General features: G+C 43.8%; 1 protein-coding gene and 1 long non-coding RNA gene across 2 annotated transcripts in view; both read right to left on the bottom strand.

Annotated features, from left to right (window-relative positions):
• The window catches only part of LOC310730936, a 208,752-nt gene extending 184,773 nt beyond the window's left edge, over positions 1-23,979 (bottom strand). Inside the window, exon 1 of the long non-coding RNA XR_014535022.1 lies at positions 23,688-23,979. This is a non-coding gene — a long non-coding RNA (uncharacterized lncRNA). The remainder of the gene's footprint in view (positions 1-23,687) is intronic.
• Positions 20,333-22,919, bottom strand: LOC310730922 (hatching enzyme 1.2-like). The gene is made up of 8 exons (XM_083550159.1): positions 22,770-22,919; positions 22,596-22,626; positions 22,432-22,497; positions 21,779-21,931; positions 21,577-21,694; positions 21,291-21,469; positions 20,985-21,066; positions 20,333-20,906 (listed from the first exon to the last, which is right to left on the bottom strand). The coding sequence occupies exons 1-8, from the start codon at positions 22,833-22,835 to the stop codon at positions 20,780-20,782; spliced, it is 822 nt and encodes a 273-aa protein (XP_083406285.1). The 5' UTR covers positions 22,836-22,919; the 3' UTR covers positions 20,333-20,779.
• Positions 23,980-25,444: the final 1,465 nt, after the last annotated feature.

Genomic DNA, 25,444 nt, shown 5'->3' on the forward strand with positions numbered 1-25,444 from the left:
TTTTCCACATCATATTGTGACACTCACCTTATAGATGTGTAATAATTCCCAGGGTGTGGATTCTAGTGGAAGTCATGTAGGGTGTTAAAGAGGGTACACTAAATTGGTATTTTTCCCCCATGGTCTTTCAGTGAAAATCTTTTATAAAGTAACCCCTGGTGGACCTCAAACGCCAATATGGCGGTGTTTTTAGGTGTTTTTTAGTGTGGTGGTGTCTTCTTTAGTTGTTTCATTGTACTGTCTGTGTTTTAGACATGAGTTTTCTCTGACAGGGAATGAGGCAGGTCCATATGTTGTTGATGGGAGACGGAGCAGAAAGGTGCACTAGGAAACCCAGCATACAGGGTTCGAATGCTCTGGATACGGCATCTGATTGATGTTGAGTGCAGATATAACCAGAACTGTGGAAGCCTCAAGACCCAACTTGTCAGCCAGGAAGAAGTCTTTAAACAAATGAATGCCCAGGCAAGTGGTCTGGATGGTCAGTGAAGATGCACTACCTTCCAGAAAATGCCTCCATTTCTTTACTGCCCAAACCACTACCAGCCTGCTGTAGAATGCAGAATGGTCTTGCTTTTCAGCTTCCTGCAGTCCATGCAAAATGGATAAGACAAGTCCAATTTTAGCTCTAGAACAGGAGAGGACCATGGTGAGCTATGAAGGGCTCCGTGATGTCCACTTGTAACATCTTGCAAATATGTTCTTCTATTATGGTGTACTTAAGCAGCAAAACAAATTCTAGTGTGAAAATCCTGTTCTTCACCATTGCAGTCCATGCTAAGGTGTTGGAGGTGACAACGTCCAAGCCTTCGTTAACCATATCAGCTCCTCCATGTTGTTTGAGTCATGGTAACACATAATACAAGTTTGCCTATGTTTCTAGCTAATTTTTCTTTCTCAGCCGATCTGATGTCCACTGGTGATGAATAAAAGGATGACTAATATATTTTTCTTCTGAGAGCAGTCTTGCAAATAAAGTCTAACCCCAGAAGTGAAGAGGTCAAATTTCTGCTTTGCTTGGTCACGATGCACCTTCCCATCTGCCATAATGAGCCTCTGCTGGGTTTGTGGGTCAGTAGCAGTAATTCTGAGGATCCTTGGCTTCCAGGTTGTCTCTTGCTGCTTTATTCTTTTGATGTCTGCAGGCCAACCTTCTGCCAAAAGTATTTTGCTCCCATGCAGTCTTACTCTACTTTTGAAGCCTACCATCTGTACAAAATTGATCAATGTCCCTCTCAGGCCACCTGCAATTCTTGGGTTGATGTTCAGGATGTGGCTAACCAGATTCTCGTCTGTGATGTCTGGCTTCCACTTCAGGCACAGAGTTTGGTAATTGAAGGCAAAATGTCTTTTATTGCTCCAGGTTTGCTTGTATAAATCTGGCACCCCCTAGTGACAGTTTTAAGGTAAGGTGAGTTCAATGTTGTTCAAATTTCTCATGAAGTCAGCTTCTCCTCAATCTTGGATGCCTTCCTTTGTTTTGTTTTTGTAAAAGCATAATCAGTCATTCATTCTCAATTGCATAATGCTTACAATTCAGAAGAAATAAACAAAGAAAGAAATTGTGCAAATTGTCAGTGTATGTATGTGTGTGTGTGTAAAGTCACAGTGATTAATAGGATGGGTATTTAAGTTACTATTTGCATATGTTACAGAGAGGTGAGTCATTATACAGTGCAATGGCATACAGTAGGAATGATTTCCTGAATCGTTCTTTGTGACAGTGACTCTGAATCACTCTGTTGGAGAATACTCCGCTGTCTCCGTATGGGATAGTGTAGTGGGTGTGATGGATTTGACATGATTGACAGGAGATTGTTGTCCCTCACTTTTTCCAATCATTCCAGTTTGTGTCCGATAATGTATTCAGGTATGCAGATGATTTTATTGGTCTTGCCTGCATCCCTGACACTGATGCTGCTCCCCCAGAAGACCACATCACTATAAAGGGCACTTGCCAAACAGACTGATAAAGATTTCCAGCATCCTGCTGAATACATTGAAGGATGTGCTTTTCCTCGGGAAATAAAGTCTGCTTAACCCCTTTATTTACAAAGCATCAGTGTTGGTCTTCCAGTCCAATCTGCTGTTTAGGTGAACACCCATGTACAGGTAGTTGTTCACAACCCCAACCTTCTCACCCATGATGGTAATGGCTTAATCACAGTTTTACAGTTTCTAAAGTCCACTACATCTCCTTGGTTTTCATGATGTTCAGGAGCAGATGATTCCTGGTGCACCACTCCACAAATCTGTCCAGAAGTCTTCTGTACTCTGACTTCTGTCCATCCCTAATACACCCCACACTGCAGAGTCATCAGAGAACCTCTGTAGGTGTCAGGACTCAGAGTTGTATTGGAAATCTGAGGTGTACAGAGTAAAAAGGAATAAAGGGAAGGACAGTCCCCTGAGGTTCTCCTGCGTTACTGACTACAACATCAGACAGGGAATTCCCCAACCTTACAAACTGGGGTTATCTAACAGCTCAGTTATCCAGGACACAATGGACTTGCTGCCACCCATCCTGAGCAGTTTCTCACCCAGTAGAAATGGTTGTTCTGTATTTAAGACAGTGGAGAAATTAAAAAACGTGATTCTTACAATACCACTACATCCATCCAGAAAAGAGTGAGCACACTACAACAAGTAGATCACCCCATCATCCATGTCCACATGAGGCTGGAAGGCAAAAGGTAGTGGGACCAGAGAGGGTTTAACCAGTAGTCCTAGATGTGCCAAAACTCGGTCCTCCAACACCTTCATGACATGTGAAGTCAGTGCGACTGGTCTGCAGTCATTAAAGCTATAATGCAAAGCCTTCTCAGGTATGTTCTTTAACATCTGAATCTGTTAAAATGCAAGTTCAGCCTGTTAGCTCCAGGCTGCCCCCTGCTGACGGTCTTTAATGTAAAGCCAGTGATCTGCTTCGTTCCCGTCCACATATCCAGCTTTTGTTGATACGAGTCCTTGATACGAGCCAGCCGCTATTCAGCGCTCCAGTTGGCTGCCATCCAAGCTCAACCCGGAAGACCGACGCAACAAACAGGTGAGTACACAAAGTTTTAGGAAGTCTTTCCGTTTGTGTGTGTGTGTGTGTGTGTGTGTGTGTGTGTGTGTGTGTGTGTGTGTGTGTGTGTGTGTGAGCGGCGTGCTACCAGCGTGTGTGTGCACCCACAGCGCTGGAGGAAGAAACAGAGGAGAAGTAAAAGTATAGTGTGTATTGTCATGCTGACCATAGGGACAGTTCACTCTGTCACATCACCTTCCCCCTCTGCAAGCTGCGAGCTTGCCGGGTGGCGAGACAGGTAGTCAGCAGTCAGGTTCTGTTTCCCTGGACGATGTCTGATTCTGAAGTTGTATGACTGGTAGGAAAAGTACCACCTGGTCACCCGAGCATTGTGGTCCTTCATGGTGTGGATCCAGGTTAATGCTCTGTGGTCTGTTTCCAGGGTAAATTCTCTTCCTAGCAGATAGTACTTCAGACTCTCCAGGGCCCACTTGATTGCCAGGCATTCCTTTTCAATAGTGGAGTACCGGGTTTCACGTGGCAGCAGTTTCCGACTCTGAAAGGCGACTGGTCTCTGGTTGCCTTCCTCACCCTGGGTCAAGACTGCTCCAATGCCCACCGTAGATGCATCAACCTGGACGGTGAACCGCTGTGAGAAGTCTGGACTGCGTAGGACAGGTTCTGCACACATTCTTTCCTTCAGGGTGACGAAGGCTGTCTCGCAGTCGTTAGTCCACCTTATAGGGTTCTTCACCGCCTTTCCCAGCAGGTCGGTCAGCGGTCCTGCAGAAATTTGGGATGAACCGCCGGTACCATCCCACCAGTCCTAAGAAGGACCTGACCTCATTCTTAGTTGTAGGCCTCGGGCTGTTGCGAATAGCTTCCACCTTGTCCACTTGCGGCCTCAGCTCTCCGTCACCCAATCGGTAACCTAGGTAGTCTGCCTCAGCCTTGGCTCACACACATTTAGCCACGTTCAGTGTCAGGCCTGCCTTCTGGATCCTCCTCAGAGTCTGCTCGAGGTGGTTCAGGTGATCAGCCCAGGTCTCGCTATGGACCACCACATCGTCCAGATATGCGGCCGACCATTCTTCCCCGCCTTGCAGCACTTGGTCCATCAACCTTTGGAACGTTGCTGGTGCCCCGTGTAGGCCGAAGGGAAGAACCGTGAACTGGAACAGTCCAAGTGGGGTCCTGAACGCTGTGTAAGGTCGGGACGTCTTTTCCAGAGGCACCTGCCAATATCCCTTACACAGGTCCAAGGTGGTCACGTACTTGGCTCCCCCGATCTTTTCCAGCAAATCATCAATGCGTGGCATCGGGTACGCGCTGAACTGGGACTGGGAGTTTAATCGACGGAAGTCAATGCAGATGCGGAGGGTGTTGTCCTTCTTCGGTACGATGACCACCGGACTACTCCATTCACTGCTTGATGGCTCGATTACTCCCATCTCCTGCATAGTCCTATCTTCCGCCTTCAGTGGTGCCACCAGCCTCTCAGGTACCCGATACGGCCTCTGTCGAGATGGGGTTGTATTTGTCAGGCGGATCTTGTGGTGTACCAGGTTGGTCCGTCCAGGCCTCTGACGAAACAACGCCGGGTATCGTCCAAAGAGCGTTTGCAGCTCAGCCTGTTTGGGTGCCTCCAGGTGTCAGAGGTCTACCTCTGCTGGCTGTGTCTGCCCGCTAGCCTTCGGTTCCGGATGATCCTCCTCCTGATCTTCCTCCACCTTCTGAATGAGCAGTACCGGGTCTGCCTTTTCGCTGGGAGGCTCTTTCCACTCCTTCAGCAGGTTAATATGGTAAGTTTGCTTTGCCTTGCCTTTGTCAGGATGATAGATCTCGTACCATGTCTGCCCCATCCTCCGTACCACACTGTAGGGCCCCTGCCACTTCATAAGGAGCTTACTCGTGGATGTTGGAAGCAAAAACAGTACCTTCTGTCTTGGTCGTAGCTCTCTGGAACGGGCTTGCTGGTCATACCACGTCTTCTGGTACTTTTGAGCCTTTTGGAGGTTCTCCGCTGCCAGCTTCCTGTAGTTTTCCAGACGATCCCTCATCTCTAGGATGTACTGGACTATGCCATTTTCAGCCTTATTTTCTGAACAAGGGTCCTCCCAGTTTCTCCGGAGGAGATCCAGAGGTCCTTGGACCTGCCAACCATACAGGAGCTCGAAGGGTGAGAAGTCAGTCGATGCTTGTGGCACCTCCCGGTAGGCAAATAGCACGAAAGGTAGCCATTTGTCCCAGTCCCTTCCAGTGTCTGACACAAACTTCCGCAGCATGCTTTTGAGCATTTTATTGAAGCGCTCCACCAGTCCATCTGTCTGAGGGTGGTATGGACTGGTCTTGATAGCGGTGATCCCCAGCTGTCGGTGTAACTGTTTCATCAGCTTTGAGGTGAAGTTAGTCCCTTGGTCCGTGAGGATCTCTTCTGGGATTCCCACCCGAGAAAACAGCTGAATTAGAGCATTTATGATCTTAGGGGTGGTGATGGAGCGGAGAGGAAATGCCTCTGGGGACCTAGTGGCGTAGTCACTGATGACAAGGATATACTGATATCCTGTACTGCTCTTCTCCAGTGGCCCTACTATGTCCATAGCGAGGCGTTGGAATGGGACGGAGATTACGGGCAATGGTTGTAGAGGGGCCCTGTCTCGTCGTCGCACAGCTGACAGGTGGGGCATGTGGTGCAGTACTTTTGTACATCCGTGTACAACGCCGGCCAGACGAATCGTGAGCTGATACGTGCGTAGGTCTTCTGCATAGCCAGATGTCCCGCCCAGGGAACTGTATGTGCTAGATGCAGCACCAGAGGGCGACAACATCTCGGTACCACCAACCTGGTTACATCCGATGCTTGCATATAAAGTATATCGTTGTTTATGACGTACAGCTCCCCACACACGTCTGCTTGCTTGCCTTGCAACGCTTTCTCAAATAAAGGTTTTAACGACTCGTCTGCGCGCTGCAGCTCTGCGATGTTTACCGGTACAGTCCATCCACTGACCTCCAGTCCTTTGGTTTTACTCTCCGGCACCGGGGTACCAAGTCCTTTCTCCAGCCGACGTTGGCGACGTGATTTTCTGGGCCCCTTGGTCCCGCCCTGCAACAAGCTACTGTCCATGTCAGGCAACGGCTGCAGTCCCATCTTAGCTTGGGCCCGAGTGACGACTGGACAGGCTAGCTGGATGTTGGATCTCACTCGTTCTTTCTCCCAGTTTGCTTGTACCAGTTCGGGTAATACCGGTACATCCCGTCCCAAAATAACATCTGCCGGTAGGCTTTCCACAACAGCCACAGTGAGTAGGTAGGTCTGCCCGTTTATGGACACATTCACCTCGGTTTGGGGGTACTGTTTCACCTCTCCATGCACACATTGTAACTTTGTGTGATTTGTGAAAGACACAGTGGTCACGTGACATCTTTTCACCGGTGACATTGAACTCCCAGTGTCCAACAAAGCCTTCAACTCCTTCCTATTAACAGTCACTGGAATGAGTTGGGGGTTCTCCATACAGTTCACTGTTCTGTCCTCCTTCCTTGGGACATAACAAAACCCTGTCAGCTTGGCCTTTCTTGCTGGGCACACAGTTGCTTTGTGTCCTGGCTGTTGACAATAGTAGCAAGTGAGTTTCTGTCCTCTGGTGTCTCTGTCCCCCTTGCTGGCTTGAATGTGGCGGCGAGATTCTCCAGCGCTCCATCCACTGGTAGAACTCTTCTGGTCACCTTTCACCAGTTGGAACCGACGACTCTCCTGGAAAGCATTCCGATACTGCTGGGCAAGTTTGGCAGCAGCTAGCCCAGTTCTTGGCTCCCGTTCCTTTACCCATATCCTGATTTCGTATGGCAGGACACGGAGAAACTGCTCCAGGATGACCATCTCACCAATCTCCTCCTTGGTGTGTAATTCCGGTCGCACCCAACGGCGGTACAAATGCCTCAGCCGATTATATGTCTCTGATGGTGTCTCTGCAACTGGGGTCGTAGTCGCATGAAACCGCTGACGATAGGTTTCTGGAGAAACGTTAAACTTCTCCAAAAGCGCCTTCTTGAGCTCACTGTAGACCACTGCTTGGTCTTCATCCATCGCCAGGTAGGCCTCCAGTGCTTGCCCGCTCAACAGTGGAACCAGCTGGTAGCTCCAATCGTCCTCCGGCCACTTCCAGGTTCTGGCGAGCCACTCGAACCGATGCAGATAGTTTTCAATGTCTTCCCCTTGCTGGAAGCTTGGCAACTTGGGCTCGGTTCTGAGCATTGGCTGACTGGTGGGCGTCGGTGTGCTCTGGACCCTCAGTGCAGTAGCACTTCTACGGGGAGATGGTGTAGGGAGCTCCAGTTGTGGGCTTCCTGCTGGAGTGTGCGAAACCCTTGGGGACAGGCTAATTCTCCGGGGTGCTGGTGTGGGCAGCTCCATTTGTGGGCTCTCCAAGCCCAGCGATGAAGAAGCTGGTTGGATGGCTTGCTGCATGGTCTCCTGCAGAGCCTGCAGCGCTTGGAGGTAGCGTTGCTCTTGCTGCTCCTGTGCTTGCATGAACTGCCGGAACACATCTGCCATCCCTTCTTCGAATGGTTTAATGGGCAGCCCTGCTCCAGTCCTGGATGCCGTGCCCTTGGGTCGTACAGGAGGCAACCAATCCTCCTCTCTTTCTTCCTCAGTTGAATCCCCTGTTCCCCAGGCTTCATCTTCATCAGTGGCTGCCTGGGTCTGGGACCGAAGCACCATCCTGGCCTTGCGTCCTCTTGGCACTGTCCTGCGAGTAGCCATCCCACTTCTGACACCAAATGTGGTAGAGCGGCCTTACGGGTTTGCCTTCTACCCAAATGATGGCAATACTCGCTGTGATGTTCCATGTAAAGTGGTGTTTATTTACAGCGTGCTCAAGTGCAAAGTCCAAAGTATATACAATACCCCATGAAAGAAAAAGTGGCAAAATAACAACACAAAGACAATTATGATGAAAGTAAAGAAATCTATATACAAAATAGGTGCACCTGCTCATGTGCATTCACTACAATGCTTCTCGGACCTCGTTCTCTCCACAATGCACCACTCCTACCACTCCCCTCAATTGACTTGGGAGACTGGTTTATAAAGTGTCAGCCCCTCCCCTTGGACTCAACCATTTCACCCAAAGGGGTTTGGTTTCACCCAATTTCACCCAAAGGGGCTTAATAACAATATAAATATCATAATAAATAATAAACATAATAACAATAACAACACTAATAATAACAATAATAATGATAACGAAAATTACAACAATGTCAATAATAATAATCACCCACAAAAAAAAAAAATGTCCCATCAACATAAATTTGCCGACTTCCGGTTTTGCCGCGCATGCGCGATGTAGCGCTGGCGCTTTAAAGCCAGCCGCTATTCAGCACTCCGGTTGACTGCCATCCAAGCTCAACCCGGAAGACCGACGCAACAAACAGGTGAGTACACAAAGTTTTAGGAAGTCCTTCCGTTTGTGTGTGTGTGTGTGTGTGTGTGTGTGTGTGCGCTTATTGTCCAGGATGAGAGATGAAAGAATGAAGCGAGTGTGTGTGTGTGTGTGTGTGTGTGTGTGTGTGTGTGTGTGTGTGTGTGTGTGTGTGTGTGTGAGCGGCGTGCTACCAGCGTGTGTGTGCACCCACAACGCTGGAGGAAGAAACAGAGGAGAAGTGAAAGTATAGTGTGTATTGTCATGCTGACCATAGGGACAGTTCACTCTGTCACACACTCTCTCATTCCCCACTGTATCCTTTTCAGTTCATCCATGTCACCAGACCTAAAAGCTAAAAGTCGCTGGTGATGAAAAGGCTTGTTGAAGGAATAATAGTGTCATGGCAGAAGATGACCGATGGAACCGGCGGTTTTAATCTCCTCCGCTTTACTCGCATCTTTATACCGGCTCTGTACCCGTGGCTTCTCCTCCTGATCGTAATCAGGAGTCTCATGCCTGACTCTGGTAAGAAGTCCAGAGACTGCTGGGACTGATGAACACTTGGCATCCTGCACATGAGACCCCTTCAGTGGTGGCTCAGGACCTGGGGGGTTCTCTCAGAAGGGGCAATCTGCTCCATGCAACCAAGGTCACACGGTGAGCCCTGCGTGCCTTAGATGTCTGGAGAGATCCTGGGTTCCTGTCTCAGAGCCCCGTGTTGGGAGTTCCCGGTCGTCATGTAATGCTAACGATAGATGCTTCCCTCACGGGTTGGGTTTCTAAGTTGTTGTTCCACAACGTTTTCTGCTCCAGGCAGTGTGAACACTGGACATTTATGTCCACAAAATTTCCAGTCTGTGGAGGAAGTTGGAACAACTTTTTAAATATGACCCTCCTTCAGTATAATCTACACACATTATGATAAACTACATACTCTAGATAATAATGTTATAAGAGTTGTGGGTGGATATCAAAGAGAAATTATTTCTCTGATAACATTCACAGACACTGATGAGCTCTTCTTTCTATTATGGCATATTACGGCCAATATGGGATAAAAAATAAAAAATAATAATAAAAAAGGAAGGTGAGGGGCAGGGAACTTCCGAGTTTTAAACTCAAAATTTTCGCAAAGAAACTCAAAAATGTTTCGTGTAAAACTCGTTTCTTCCTTCTATCAAGAAAGAAAACCGCATATAATACGCTGGTGTATTGCAGCCAATATGGGATTTTCAAAAAGAACTGGAAGGGGTGGGGCAGGAAATTTCCGAGTTTAAAACTTAGCCTTTTCAAGTTGTAAGTAGAAATCTTCAAGTTTTCTAAAATTACAAGTATTTCCTTGTTGCTAAATACAAGGGAAAATGAAAAATAAGTGACATCTGCCCAACAAGTGTATACCCAGTTTTCTTCCTTGATAGAAATCAAAACCCCACAGATTTTTGAGTTTTAAACACAAAACTTTTAAGTATTCATTCATTCATTCATTCATTTTCTCCCGCTTATCCGTAATTCGGGTCGCAGGGGCAGCAGTCTAAGCAGGCCCCCGCCTCCGACTGCTGCCCAATCCTCATAGCACCGTCCCTTACGGTCCCTCCTGCAGGTGGTGAGCCCACGGGAAGGCGGCCCCACGTCACTCCGACGTCACGGACCTTGATATTTCCCTCGTAAGGGACCCCCGGAGCATAGAGGGTTAAGGGCCTTGCTCAAGGGCCCAAGAGTGGCAGCTTGGCCATACCGGGGCTTGAACCCCAGACCTTCCGATCGGCAACCAGCGCCTTAACCACTGGAGCCACCACTCCCCTCTTTTAAGTATTTTTTTTTCAAAAATTTCTACTCTCGGAAATTCCCTGCCCTTCTCTTTCAGTTTTTTTTGTATCCCATAGTGGCCCTTATTTGCGGTGGTATCTTTCTCATAGCCTTCCAACTTTTTTATCTGAACCCTCAAGCTCTTTTGCACACCCCAAGAGCACCTGCTTGCTCACCTCCTTTTCAAAATAGAGGCAGATCCAGAAATACATTATATTCAGTGTCTAAACACAAGCTAAAAGTCACAATGAAATGAGTGATAGAGCTGCATACACACCTTTATCTCCTGCATGTTTCCCCCTACTTCTTTCCTCTTTTTTCTGAATTGGTCCCCCGGAGGTTTGACCTTTTTTCATCCTTTATAATTTTACTTTGGATTCAGCTCTCCTTACTGACATGACATCACTCCAGGTCTTGTCAGTTCTCCAACTGGAAACCCTGAAGTCTGATGTAACATCACCCAGAGAATGTGACATGATATAATGATTGATGCAACCATGCAAATGAGAGGTAACATTTTTTTTTTTCGAGTGGACGGCACGGCAAGATGTTGCCTAAATCCGCCACCGTCAAGCGGCAATCAAATCCAGTTCAGAACATACTGCGTGTTTGACCAGTTTTTATTTACTTATACATAAGAAACTTTGAAATGTCAAATAACTACTTAAAAAACTACTTAAGTACAGTAACGAATTACATTTACTTTGTTACTGTCAACCACTGCTATCTATCTATCTATCTATCTATCTATCTATCTATCTATCTATCTATCTATCTATCTATCTATCTGTCTATCTGTCTATCTATCTATCTATCTATCTATCTATCTATCTATCTATCTATCTATCTATCTATCTATCTATCTATCCTCTGTCTGTTGGTAAGCCAAAATGTCAGTGTATTTCTGTCTAGGATGTTTATTATTGTAGTAATATACTCATTAATGAAAAAATAAAAAGCCATTCTCAGATTCTTTGACCAGTAGGTGGCGTGTGTCAGTGCACTAAACAGATGCTGAGATACTGCCTCTTTTACTGTTTGGCAGCTTTGCTGTTATAGGCAACTATTTTAGATTATTCAAAATACTATTGATCAGCTTTTATGTATCAAATTGGTTATGTTTGGACAAGTCACATTTTACCAGACAGTTTTATGGTTGCCATTAATACTCTAGCAAGAAGAGAAAAAAAACAAGAAGAAATGTAGAATAACAGTAGGGTACCTACACAGCTTCAGTGCTTGGCTTCCTAATAATAATAATGAGTTTGCTGTTATATTATGCAACATTAAAACAGGAATGTTGTTTTCAGAAGTGCAGATAGTCATTAAGTATGAGAAGGATCATGCATACTCTGAACTCTGATCTTTAAAAACGTTTATCTCTAGTTCCAGGCAGCATTTGTGCAGTAAAAATACATTCACATTGACATTGATGGCATTTGGAAGATGCCTTTATCGAAAGTGACTTTAAAGCAGATGAGGTTAAGGGACTTGCTCAAGGGCCCAGCAGTGGCAATGAACTTGTGATCTTCCGATCAAAAGTCCAGTGTCTTAACCACCGAGCTACCACCTTATACTAATACAGACATAGCTGGAATTCATTATGTCATCAGATGCACATGATGGGGTAATATGAAGAAAGCTTTCGATTACAGCTGCATGGTAGGTGATCAGATCTGTCCAAACTATTTTCAGTGTACATTTCATGGTATTGATATTTTTCAGTTCATGTTAAACAATAGATTCTCATTGGCCTCTCTTTTTGTTTGAACTTTTGAACTTTTTGTTCAAGAATAATTTTTTTTGCTTTGAATGCGTACATCAGGACAGCGGAGACACCCGGCGCATGTGGCAGGGCATCCAGGCGATCACGAATTACAAGACCACATCACCTGCTTGTGACCGTGACCCCTCCCTCCCAGATGCGCTGAATGACTTCTACGCCCGGTTCGAGGTGCAGAACAACGTGGTGGCGAGGAAGACCATCCCTCCTCCCAGTCACCAGGTGCTCTGTCTAACCACAGCTGATGTGAGGAAAACTCTATGCAGAGTTAACCCACGGAAGTCTGCTGGACCTGACAACATTCCTGGCAGAGTGCTCAGGGATTGTGCAGAACAACTAGCAGATGTATTCACTGACATCTTTAACATCTCCCTGAGCAGCGCCACTGTTCCCACGTGCCTCAAGACGGCAACCATCATTCCTGTGCCGAAGAAGTCTTCTGTCTCCTGCCTCAATGACTATCGTCCCGTTCCACTCACACCCATCATGATGAAGTGCTTCGAGAGGCTCGTCATGAGGCACATAAAGACCCAGCTCCCACCCGCACTGGACCCCATGCAGTTTGCGTATCGTCCAAACCGCTCCACGGACGATGCCATCTCCACAACCCTGGCCCTCACCCATCTGGATAACAAAGACTCTTATGTAAGGATGCTGTTCATAGACTTCAGTTCAGCATTTAACACAATCATTCCTCAGCACCTGATTGAGAAGTTGAGCCTACTGGGCCTGAACACCTCCCTCTGCAACTGGATCCTGGACTTCCTGACTGAGAGACCTCAGTCAGTCAGGATCGGGAACAGCATCTCCAGCACCACCACACTGAGCACTGGAGCCCCTCAGGGCTGTGTGCTCAGTCCACTGCTGTTCACTCTGCTGACTCACGACTGTGCACCAACGCACAGCTCGAATCATATCATTAAGTTTGCTGATGATACGACCGTGGTGGGTCTAATCAGCAAGAACGACGAGTCAGCATACAGAGAGGAGGTGCAACGGTTAACAGCCTGGTGTGGAGCCAACAACCTGTCTCTGAACGTGGACAAAACCAAAGAGATGGTTGTTGACTTCAGGAGAGCACAGAGAGACAATTCTCCACTGATCATCGAGGGATCTTCAGTGGAGATCGTCAAGAGCACCAAATTCCTTGGTGTTCATCTGGCGGATAACCTCACCTGGTCACTTAATAATGGAATAGCCAGAATAGAATAGAATAGCCTTTATTTGTCACATATACATTACAGCACAGTGAAATGTTGTTCTTCGCATATCCCAGCTTGCTTGGAAGCTGGGGTCAGAGCGCAGGGTCGGCCATGATACGGCGCCCCTGGAGCACACAGAGGGTTAAGGGCCTTGCTCAAGGGCCCAAGAGTGGCAGCTGGGCAATACCGGGGCTTGAACCACCGACCTTCCGATCAGTAATCAGTAATCCAGCGCCTTAACCACTGGAGCCACCACTCCCCACTTAACACCAGCTCCATCACCAAGAAAGCCCAGCAGCGTCTCTACTTCCTGAGAAGGCTGAGGAAAGCTCATCTCCCTCCCCCCATCCTGACCATGTTCTACAGAGGGGGCCATCGAGAGCATCTTGAGCAGCTGCATCACTGCCTGGTTTGGGAACTGCACCGTCTCGGGTCGCAAGACCCTACAGAGGATAGTGAGGACAGCTGAGAAGATCATCGGAGTCTTTCTCCCCTCTATCATGGACATTTACACCACACACTGCATCCGCAAAGCACACAGCATTGTGGATGACCACACACACCCGTCACACACACACTTCACCTTCCTACCATCAGGGAAACGGTTCCGAAGCATTCGGGCCGTCACAACAAGACTGTGCAACAGTTTTTTCCCGCAAGCCATCAGGCTCCTCAACAAACATCTGAACTGAACTCTCTCTCACACACACACACATACTCACACACACACACTCACACTTACTCAACAAACATCTGAACTGAACTCTCTCTCACACACACACACATACTCACACACACACACTTACACACAACTGTGTGACTGATCTGTACAACCGGACTCAACACACATTTGTACACTTCGCACACCCAGGTTTCAACACCATTTACACCTTTCATTGTCGCAATAATGTTTACATGCCGTTTGTTGTTTGTTGCTGATCTTCCGGGACTTGCTCTCTTTGCACAATATTCTCTCCAAATCCTTTGGTCACTGATCACTTTATTTTTGATTGCTGCTATTGCACAATTGTTTACATTTCTCTGTTTACATTTTTCTGCTACTGTGCACCTTATTTTGTTACAACAGGTTTTACTGGCGGAGCTATTGTTGTTTTTATTTTTATATTTTGTGTATTTTGTATTGTTCTGCACTGTCCTGTGTTGTCTCGCACTGTCTTGTGATGTCTTTGCACTGTTTGCACCAGTTGCACACATGCACTTTATGTGGCGAGGATCTTAGTTCCTGGCCCTGTGTTCTTCTGTTCTGTGACTGTTGTTTACTGTTGTTTTATGTTGTTTTATGTAGCACCTGGGTTCAGGAGGAACGTTGTCTCATTTCACTGTGTACTGCATCAGCTATACATGGTTGAATGACAATAAAAGCTTCTTGACTTGACTTGACTTGACTTGACTTGATCAGTTCCCAATGACTTAATATTTTTTGTAAAAGTCAAATATCTGGTGTATTTTTCCTCTTGGTGAAATTTTTATTCTGGATTTCCATGAACCTTTTTTTAAATATTCTTAATTGAACTGTAATTACATTTGAATTAATAAAATGTACTCAGGATTTGAGGAACACTGAGTGAAGAAGATTTTAGATCTGGTGCATACAAGTGTTTTATATGCTGAAGTTCAGTATAATTTTACTGTATAATGTGGTGTGGAGTGGTGGCTCCAGCGGTTAAGGCGCTGGGTTACCAATCGGAAGGTCGGAGGTTCAAGCCCGGGTATCGCCAAGCTGCCACTCTTGGGCCCTTGAGCAAGGCCCTTTACCCTCTATGCTCCAGGGGTCCCTTACGAGTAAAAATAAATCAAGGGCCGTGACGTTGGAGCGACGTGGGGCCGCCTTCCCGTGGGCTCATCACCTGCAGGAGGGACCGTAAGGGACCGGTGCTGAGAGGATTGGGCAGCAGTCGAAGGCGGGGGCCTTGACAGCCCGATCCCTGGACACAGAGAAGTGTCTGGGGAATCTGCTTAGACAGCTGCCCCCGCGACCCGACTTATGGATAAGCGGGAGAAGATGAATGAATGAACGAATGTGTAAGTATAGTTTTCATTATTCACTTTGGTCAGAATTCAGCAACTGAATTTTAATGTCAGATTTTCTCAGAAAGTGTTATCTGAAGAGCAGGGTTTCTCAACCACAGTTTCACACATGAAAGTCTGCACAGAAGTAAACCACAATATTACAGTAGATAAGTAAAAGAAAGCACTTACAGGCAAAGACGAACACATACTGTAAGTACATGCAGTTTCACCACAGCGAACAATGTTTCTTAACACAATTTTGTAACACATTTGAGGACATTTTATTAAGGTATTACACCAAAGCCTGTGAATTCTTCGAAAATCTATAGCTGGATGCTTGCCAAGAAAAGATGTTGTTATCGGCGCTTCATATTAGATTAAATCAGATTAGATTCGACTTTATTGTCATTGTGCAAGTTACATGTACAGAGTCAATGAAATGCAGTTAGCATCCAACCAGAAGTGCATAAGTGGCCTATTTACAATAAAAAACAGTAGATAAACCCGGTATGAGGTCCATATCGCCAGGCCATTAAAAAAAAAAGATATATAAAATGATCTTGCAGGCTGGATATAATTGTACGCCAGGCAGGATGTGTTTTGTTTGACATGTTGTTTGACACATATGCTCTAGGGCAAACTTGATAATTTCATTAAGCAGAGGTCAGGCATTGAGTCTGAGGCTTAGACCTTCACAATGAAAGAGTAAGATGGGTAAAAAAATAGAAGGAATGAAGGAGGGGATGATTAGTGCAACATGGCTGTAGTCACAGATGATCAGCAGTAACATTTTGCATAGCTTAGGAAGCATTGCAGTTACATCCAGTTGGTTGCCTCAAGCCATTCTGCCACTACTGGACCATCACAGCACAGAAACTGCTCTAGTTAAAATCACTAATGACCCGTTTTTAGCTTCAGACCAAGGCTACATCTCGCTGTTAGTTTTGCTAGATCTTAGTGCTGCATTCAACACTATAGATCATGATCTTCTCCTGGATTGCTTACAAAATTACATTGGTATTCAGGGACAGGCATTAAGATGGTTTAAATCCTACCTGTCCGATCGTTACCATTTTGTAGACTTAAATGGAGAACTATCCAGGTTACTGCAAGTAAATTAGGGGGTGCCACAAGGTTCAGTTTTAGGACTCCTGCTTTTCACAATATACATGCTTCCCTTCCCTTAAATTATTAATTCATTCATTCATTCATTCATTCATTTATTTTCTCCTGCTTATCCGTAATTCGGGTCGCGGGGGCAGCAGTCTAAGCAGGCCCCCGCCTTCGACTGCTGCCCAATCCTCACAGCACCGTCCCTTACGGTCCCTCCTGCAGGTGGTGAGCCCACGGGAAGGCGGCCCCACGTCACTCCGACGTCACGGACCTTGATATTTCCCTCGAAAGGGACCCCCGGAGCATAGAGGGTTAAGGGCCTTGCTCAAGGGCCCAAGAGTGGCAGCTTGGCGATACCGGGGCTTAAACACCAGACCTTCCGATCGGCAACCCAGCGCCCTAACCGCTGGAACCACCACTCCCCGCTTTAAATTATTATATCATCCAAATAGGCAGAGGAATATGCACTTTGTGCAAAGTTGATTCTATGGAACAAATGGTAAAACATTTCTAGAGTTCTGAACATCTCAAACAGAAGGGCACCAAACTGGCACAACTCAAACCGATTGGAAAAATAGGCAGTTATATATATGATGAAGGAACTTATAAATCATGTTTTCTGGCATGTTTATTGATTGAATAAAAAACAATCATGGTTTTTGATTAAATTACCAGCCCATTTGTCTGTACATTGTTCTTGATGTGACAGATACACTATCTAACGTTTTTGTGTTTCTCACCTTAAAACAGTAAAATGTATTAAAAGTGATAAATCTTCAGGGTCTCTTTTAGAAAAACAATTTAGAAGATAACAGAGAAGAACGCCTCTGCCACACACTGAGTGGTATGGCTTCCTTTTTATCACATTGCACAATCCATAAAGTAATTTCAAGTAATCTGTTTACTAATGGCTTGACAAGGTCCCTGCTTCTTTTAAAATGGACTTTAATAAAGGACAGTGTGCAATGGAACAGAAAACATGGTCAGTATTAGCCATAGCTATCAATTGTTAAAGGAATAATGGTATAATTTCCACTACTAACATAACTGCCATTTTTTAATATATAGTATTGAAAAGCTTTATATACAATGGGTAGGGAAAGTATTCAGACCCCCTTACATTTTTCACTCTATGTTATATTGCAGCCATTTGCTAAAATCATTTAAGTTCATTCTTCTTCCTCATGAATGTACACACAGCTCCCCATATTGACAGAAAAACACAGAATTGTTGACATTGTTGCAGATTTATTAAAAAAGAAAAACTGAAATATCACATGGTCCTAAGTATTCAGACCCTTTGCTGTGACACTCATATATTTAACTCAGGTGTTTTCCATTTCTTCCGATCATCCTTGAGATGGTTCCACACCTTCATTTGAGTCCAGCTGTGTTTGATTATACTGATTGGACTTGATTAGGAAAGCCACACACCTGTCTATATAAGACCTTCCAGATCACAATGCATGTCAGAGCAAATGAGAATCATGAGGTCAAAGGAACTGCCTGAAGAGCTCAGAGACAGAATTGTGGCAAGGCACAGATCTGGCCAAGATTACAAAAAGATTTCTGCTGCACTTAAGGTTCCTAAGAGCACAGTGGCCTCCGTAATCCTCAAATGGAAGATGTTTGGGACGACCAGAACCCTTCCTAGAGCTGGCCGTCCAGCCAAACTGAGCTATCGGGGGAGAAGAGCCTTGGTGAGAGAGGTAAAGAAGCACCCAAAGATCACTGTGGCTGAGCTCCAGAGATGCAGTCAGGAGATGGGAGAAAGTTGTAGAAAGTCAACCATCACTGCAGCCCTCCACCAGTCGGGGCTTTATGGCAGAGTGGCCCGACGGAAGCCTCTCCTCAGTGTAAGACACATGAAAGCCCGCATGGAGTTTGCTAAAAAAACACCTGAAGGACTCCAAGATGGTGAGAAATAAGATTCTCTGGTCTGATGAGACCAAAATAGAACTTTTTGGCCTTAATTCTAAGCGGTATGTGTGGAGAAAACCAGGCACTGCTCATCACCTGTCTAATACAGTCCCAACAGTGAAGCATGGTGGTGGCAGCATCATGCTGTGGGGGTGTTTTTCAGCTGCAGGGAGAGGACGACTGGTTGCAATCGAGGGAAAGATGAATGCGGCCAAGTACAGGGATATCCTGGACAAAAACCTTCTCCAGAGTGCTCTGGACCTCAGACTGGGCCGAAGGTTTACCTTCCAACAAGACAATGACCCTAAGCACACAGCTAAAATAACGAAGGAGTGGCTTCACAACAACTCCGTGACTGTTCTTGAATGGCCCAGCCAGAGCCCTGACTTAAACCCAATTGAGCATCTCTGGAGAGACCTAAAAATGGCTGTCCACCAACGTTTACCATCCAACCTGACAGAACTGGAGAGGACCTGCAAGGAGGAATGGCAGAGGATCCCCAAATCCAGGTGTGAAAGACTTGTTGCATGTTTCCCAAAAAGACTCCTGGCTGTATTAGATCAAAAGGGGGCTTCTACTAAATACTGAGCAAAGGGTCTGAATACTTAGGACCATGTGATATTTCAGTTTTTCTTTTTTAATAAATCTGCAACAACGTCAACAATTCTGTGTTTTTCTGTCAGTATGGGCTGCTATGTGTACATTCATGAGGAAGGAGAATGAACCTAAATGATTTTAGCAAATGGCTGCAATATAACAAAGAGTGAAAAATTTAAGGGGGTCTGAATACTTTCCGTACCCACTGTATATATATATATATATATATATATATATATATATATATATATATAATTACACCATATAGGCAGATGTTTGTGGTAATATGACAAACACACCCAAACCGTTGCAAGAACAGGCTACGCAGGTTTTGCTCCAATCCCAGTGGGTGTAGAAGGCTTTAGATAAAATTAAATAGAGGAAGCCAGGTGGCACTGGACTTGATCTAAACCTCCTGTTGAGAGTTGTGCATTGAATTGCTGCAGTATAGCCAGGTTGATCTGCATGTCCGTCCCCTCTGCCATTAATCACCAGTTACAGAAAATCATCTGATGAAAGTAGTACAAAGGGCAACCAACCACTGCGAGTGTAAGAAACTGAAAATGCCCGCATAGTAACTAGTTCACACTGTGAGTGTCACATGTGGCACATGGACAAGAGACACAACTGAAGATGTGGTGGGGTGCAGTGGCCCCTGGAGAACCTACTGGCTATCAGATTCTGCTGCATGACAGTTTTAAAACTTTGCTAATGCTTGGTGTGCAGAATGAATGGTTTGGCAGGCTTCCATTTCCATGGTTATCTATCTAGGGTACCCTAGGACACTGGCATGCGAGACTATGGAGAAAAACTGAGAGACAGGCAGAGCCAGCTCTTTATTTTGATCACATTCTCAGTAATCTTATGAAAAAATTAACACTTATCAAAAACAATGAAGTAGCTTTTGCTTTGTGAGGTCTAAGCACACAGGCTGTGTGTGTGTTCCTGAAAGCACAAAAAGAAGGTCAAAGGTAAACTGATCATAATAAAACACAGATGAGAATCCAGAGATGATGCTAGACCACATGCCACATGTTTAGGTCTGAAAAGAAAGAAAAAGACATTCTAGAAAATTGTGTGTTTCTTTCAGGCCATGGCAGTCCACAAACTTCAGTTCCCAACAAACACTGCAAACTACAAACATGGCCACCCTGGACTACACTTCCCAAAGTGCTCATCCAATTCTGTGCTCAAACTCACAAATCTTTAGCTCTCATTTTACAATAAAAGCTATGTTGGAATAATGGTTAGGCTCTTGAGTTACTAGTCTGAAGATTAAGGATTAAAACCATAGCTATCCTAGCTGCAAGTGCGGGGCCCTTGAGCAAGGCCCTTAACTTTTCTGCATAATAGCTGATCTCAGCTTTTACACAATTAGTATATGTAAATAAATGCATGCTATATAACAGTTTGGGGAAGAACCACATATGGGTGTGAGAGATAATATAATGTGATAGAAGATAGAAGAACGATGCAGCCCACCACCTGTTATCAAAATATGAATTCATACACTAATGTTTGTATGCATTATTATTTTTTTAATTTTTTTTAATTGCATGTAAAAAATAAATTCCTTGTCACATGTAAATTACAGATTACACAGTGAAAATCTTTGCATATCCCAGTGATGTTAGGAATCTGGGGGCACCGTCGGTCATGTTACAGTGCCCCTAAAGCAATTAATCAGAAATAAGAGCTCTAAGACTTTATTATTAGGCTTCAACCACTGACCTTTTGATCAGTAATCCAGTGCCTCCCCAAAAAAGCAGATCTAAATAGCATCAAAAGTAGAAGCGAAATAAATCTAGATTAAAGAAAAGAATATATTTAAAATGTGACAACGGAAAGCAGAACATTTGTGAAAGCATTCGGAACACACTGATGATGTTTAACTGCAGTAGAGCCTGTTAACACGCAGAATGTCGTTGTGGCTCATCTCAGTGGCACGTCCGATGGAAACATACTTGTCTGGTGTAGGGAGGATGGTCGGATAGCTGTTCATGGAGAAAGCATACCTAGAACAATAAAGTGTGATTTCAGTTATGCATATAATCGTGCCGTTATTTAAATAAGAAAGAAAATGATTATTTTACCTCGAATAGTGCATGATGGAATTGTAGTCATATGGAGTGTTCAAATTGTTGGTGGCTACTTTCACAAAATTGATTAATGCATCTGTGAATATTTTAATCACATAATTAGATCATTAACTGCTTTTTACTGTCAGAACAAACATTTTAGAAATAAACTGGATTTCTAGATTCATCACTAAACATTTCAGTTCATTGAGGAACAGAATCTTTGAGTTCCCAGATGCCATGAACAATGTTATGGTCATTAATTAAAATGAATAAACTTTATTAGTTCGAAATAAGAAATAAAATTGATTCCCTGCTCACCCTTCCTGATATTTCGGATAAGGATTCTGACGTGTTTGTCACGGTCTCTACGGCACTGCTCATGATGAAATCCCAGAGCGTGAAGAAGCTCATGTTGGACAACTTTGTGGTACATACAGCCGTTGCGGTTTAGGGACAAAACCTGCTTTCCATTAACGCGTCCAACATAAGAGTAGCACCTGTACAGCACAAATACATCCTCAAGACTGCTTTCATTACATGAGAACTGGATTGGAGGTGAAACTGTTTGTCAAAATAGTCATCAATAACAGGATTAGTGACATACCCTTTGTCTGAGATTATATTAATGTAATTTACTTCCTTTCTGCGAGGTACAAATCGGATACAGGTCGACTTTTGGAAGGAGTCCATTGCATGCTGGATAACATCTTTTTCAGGTGGTGCTGCCAGAAAGAGAAGCTTGTTAAAGGTAAATAATGAAGCTCTGACAAATATTCCTTTGAAGCCAGATAAAATATTATACTCACAGTACTGACTGGAAATGACATAAGGCACATAAACCATCATATCTTGGCTTCTGATCCACATGCACTTATTAGAAGTACATGGATCTGCATTCTGGAGTCCAGTGAACACGGCTATGTCACCATGTATAATGGTGAAATTACCGTCTGGCTTTCCTGTTCAGTAAAACACAATTGTGGATTGAACACTGAGATTGTTAGTGTATGCAGTTTCATTCATGTATCAGTTTATTCATGTTTATTATGTGTCTCAAAACCACTGACACTCGATCTAGTGAAAATGTTTGTTAGTACATCAGTGCATTATGATGTGGTTTAGTGTTTTATTGAATGTTCTCTCTCTCTCTCTCTCTCTCTCTCTCTCTCTCTCTCTCGCTCTCTCACGCTCTCTCTCGCTCTTTCTCTCTCTCTCTCTCGCTCTCTCTCTCTCTCTCTCTCTCTCTCTCTCGCGCTCTCTCGCTCTTTCTCTCTCTCTCTCTCTCTCTCTCTCTCTCTCTCTCTCTCTCTCTCTCTCGCGCTCTCTCGCTCTCTCACGCTCTCTCACGCTCTCTCTTTCTCGCTTTCTCGCTCTCTCTCTCTCTCTCTCGCTCTCTCTCTCTCTCTCTCTCTCTCTCTCTCTCTCTCTCTCTCTCTCTCGCTCTCTCTCTCTCTCTTACCTGCATTCTTGTTGGCTCTTTCAATTATGGCAGAAACTGAGTAATAATCACTGTCAATGCTGTTATCTGAAATGGAATTAATAATATTAGTAAAATGTGATATGAGTATTTGATGTAAAAATAAAATATGGTACAGATAAATTCATTAAAAGTGTGAATCCTACCAATCTCCTCAGAGGTTTCATTAACGAATGCCTGTTTGATAAATAAATATTTATATATACACATTTTAATTAAATACATTAATTATATTGATTAAATACATTAATTAATATATGAATTATTTTCTTTTAATTATCCATAATATCTTTAATGTGGTTAATATTTCTGTAACTCACCCTAATGGAATGACTCTGAACACTGACGCTGAGCAGGAGCAGGACGATGCCTTGTATCAGGTACATGATGAAAGTCTCAGTGTATCAGCAGTGAGAGTGGAGAATGTGCTGCAGAAGAACAGCTTAAATACTCTCAAGTGTTTCTCACTTCCTTTTCACACAAAGCAGCTTCTCTTTCTAGAAAATCTTATCCAAAAATGTTCAGCCTTTTTTTTTTTTTAAGTACTTCTGAACCTTTTCTAAAAGTTTTCAACTGTTCAAACTTGAGCTGATATAAATTCTAATTATATTAAATAAATGAAAATTATAAAGCAGTTTTTCAAAATTGTGTAGATTAAAATTTTAGGGCTACAGATTTATTTGTTTAATTACATTTTATTTGTATAGCTATTTTTAATAATGGACATTACAATAATGGAAAATTAATTTTATCCTTATAGGCGCATCCTTTATGTTAATGCCAGAGGAGAGTTTACAGCATGCAAAACTGTTTGTGGAAATTATAGTCCTAAACCATTGCAAAAATAATGGTTCTTATTCATTGCAGTCCAAAGATTTTCTAAGAGTTTACTATCGACAGTAATCTCAAGGGTTTAATAGATTGACTAAACAACCAAAAGTTTTTGGACACCTGTCTGGATATTTTATTTCACATTAAGTCCCATTTGCTGTTTGTGGTGTAAATCGTGTCTTTAAACCAACAACTTACTCTTTTGTTCTGCTTCTTAGCAATTCACGCACCTGACCTATTACACATTTAGTCTGATTCTTCAATAAACATGTTCTAGACACAACACTGTTATAATATCCTCCACTCCACTGGGAAGATGTTTCACCAGAATTTGGATTTTGCTTGTGGAGATTTGTCTGGCCAATCGCTACAAATCCTTTTCTCCTACCTCAGTGTCCAACCTGAACCTCCACTCTCCTCCACTTCTCCTTTCCCTGCTGTCTCTGTAGACGTCTTCCTCCTCTCCTTCTCCTCCACTTCTCCTTTCCCTGCTGTCTCTGTAGACGTCTTCTTCCTCTCCTTCTCCTCCCTCAGCCAACAGCAGCGAAATTTCCACTGGTACCCTGTTGTTAATGATACCTGTGGTGGTCGTTGGTAACCCGGGTCTCAACCGATCCGCCATGAAATTCTGATTCGTGATCCGCATTTTAGATTTGGCACATGTTTTACACTGGATGTCCTTCATAACAAAACCCTCCACATTTATCCAGCTTGAGACAGTCACTGAGAGTCACCTGACCTGTGCAACACTAATGACTGGGTTATTTATTTAGAACTGTGTTAAATTAAAATAAAAACAATTAGTCTCTACGGTACTGCACATGAAAGCCCAGAGTGTGGAGAAACCTATGGTGGACTGTGTGAAAGTAAACACAGACATTGCAGTTTAAGGGCAAAACTTGCTTATCATTCCTGCAACCCACTGAAGAGTTGCACCTGTACAACAAAAAGGAAATTTTGGAGAATGCTGTGAAATTTGTTCGGAGTCCAAAAAAATTCAAAACCGAGGAGAACCACCGCGAGCTGGTCGTCGACCGTAATGAGTCTACATGATGTGCACTGGACTCGGGCCAATTCATTTTTTTTATTGAATTTAAATATATATATCTCGATTTGCAAAAATCGAAAAATGGATCTTTTGACCTGTGTTGAAGTGTGAAATCAATTTCTTTATTCAGGAGGCTCCACATAAAACTACAGGCCATGAGGAAGGTCATGTTATAGAATACTTTAAATATGTATCTTCCATTATCTTTACAAGACTTTAATATGCTACCTTATGTTTCCCACTTGTTCTGGGTAAAAGGTAAAAGAATGCACGTGAGGCAAATATTTAAAGCATTTTATTTTAGTCCAATTACTACAGATTTTGTAAGTATTCACATTGTGTGGCAAAAACCATCACAAATTGTCAAAAATGTGTTATGGAATGGTTTTAAGGAACAATTGTGGTACTGTGCAATATTCTGTAGTTATGTATTAAACATTGCTTCTACGTGGTGGAATCATCTTATTCTTCACGTCTATAAAATCTGTTCACCGTTATCGCCTTTATATTTATAATAATAAAGATAAAGGCGATAGCAGTGAACAGATTTTATAGAAGTGAAGAGTCTGGTTGTTGGTGGTACACCATGCTGTCAGGCTTAGGATTCCTAAAACTAATAAGCGTTCCTAAAACTAATAAGGCACAAACTTGTGTTCCTACTTTGAGTGGTTCCCTGGTTTGATGTACTCAAGAATAACATCTAGATCAGGGGTCACCAACCTTTTTGAAACTGAGAGCTACTTCTTGGTTACAGATTAATGTGAAGGGCTACCAGTTTAATACTTCTAAAATAAAAAAAATGCTCAATTTACCTTTAATTATGTTATTATAAATAAATAATGATATTCATCTATATCTAGTCATCTATATTTTAATATTGTCATTTTCAAATTCACACCAATGTAAGTGTGATTTAAAAAACATTAGAAGCAGCTCACAGGTAAGTGGCGCTATGGTGAACTATTTTTAGAAAAGGCACACAGGCGACGCATGTGGTCCTTGTGGGCACCATGTTGGTGACCCCTGATCTAGTAGAATATCAATCATGTGTGATTTTGCCACAATGGCATCTGCAAAGTCTAAATATTTTGTTTCTCTATTTAGTGAACCTAAAGC

Source organism: Silurus aristotelis (assembly GCF_946808225.1).
Source record: "Silurus aristotelis genome assembly, chromosome: 9".
NCBI classification, from domain to species: Eukaryota; Metazoa; Chordata; class Actinopteri; order Siluriformes; family Siluridae; genus Silurus; species Silurus aristotelis.

Bases quoted from the DNA above. Each gene is read 5' to 3' on its own strand.
- LOC310730922 (XM_083550159.1), bottom strand. From the start codon at position 22,835: ATGTACCTGATACAAGGCATCGTCCTGCTCCTGCTCAGCGTCAGTGTT. The intron at 21,470-21,576 runs GTATGTCACTAA...TGTGCTGTACAG, and splicing joins AATATAATCTCAGACAAAGG to GTGCTACTCTTATGTTGGAC. The intron at 21,067-21,290 runs GTGAGCAGGGAA...AAATATTCACAG, and splicing joins TATCCGAAATATCAGGAAGG to ATGCATTAATCAATTTTGTG.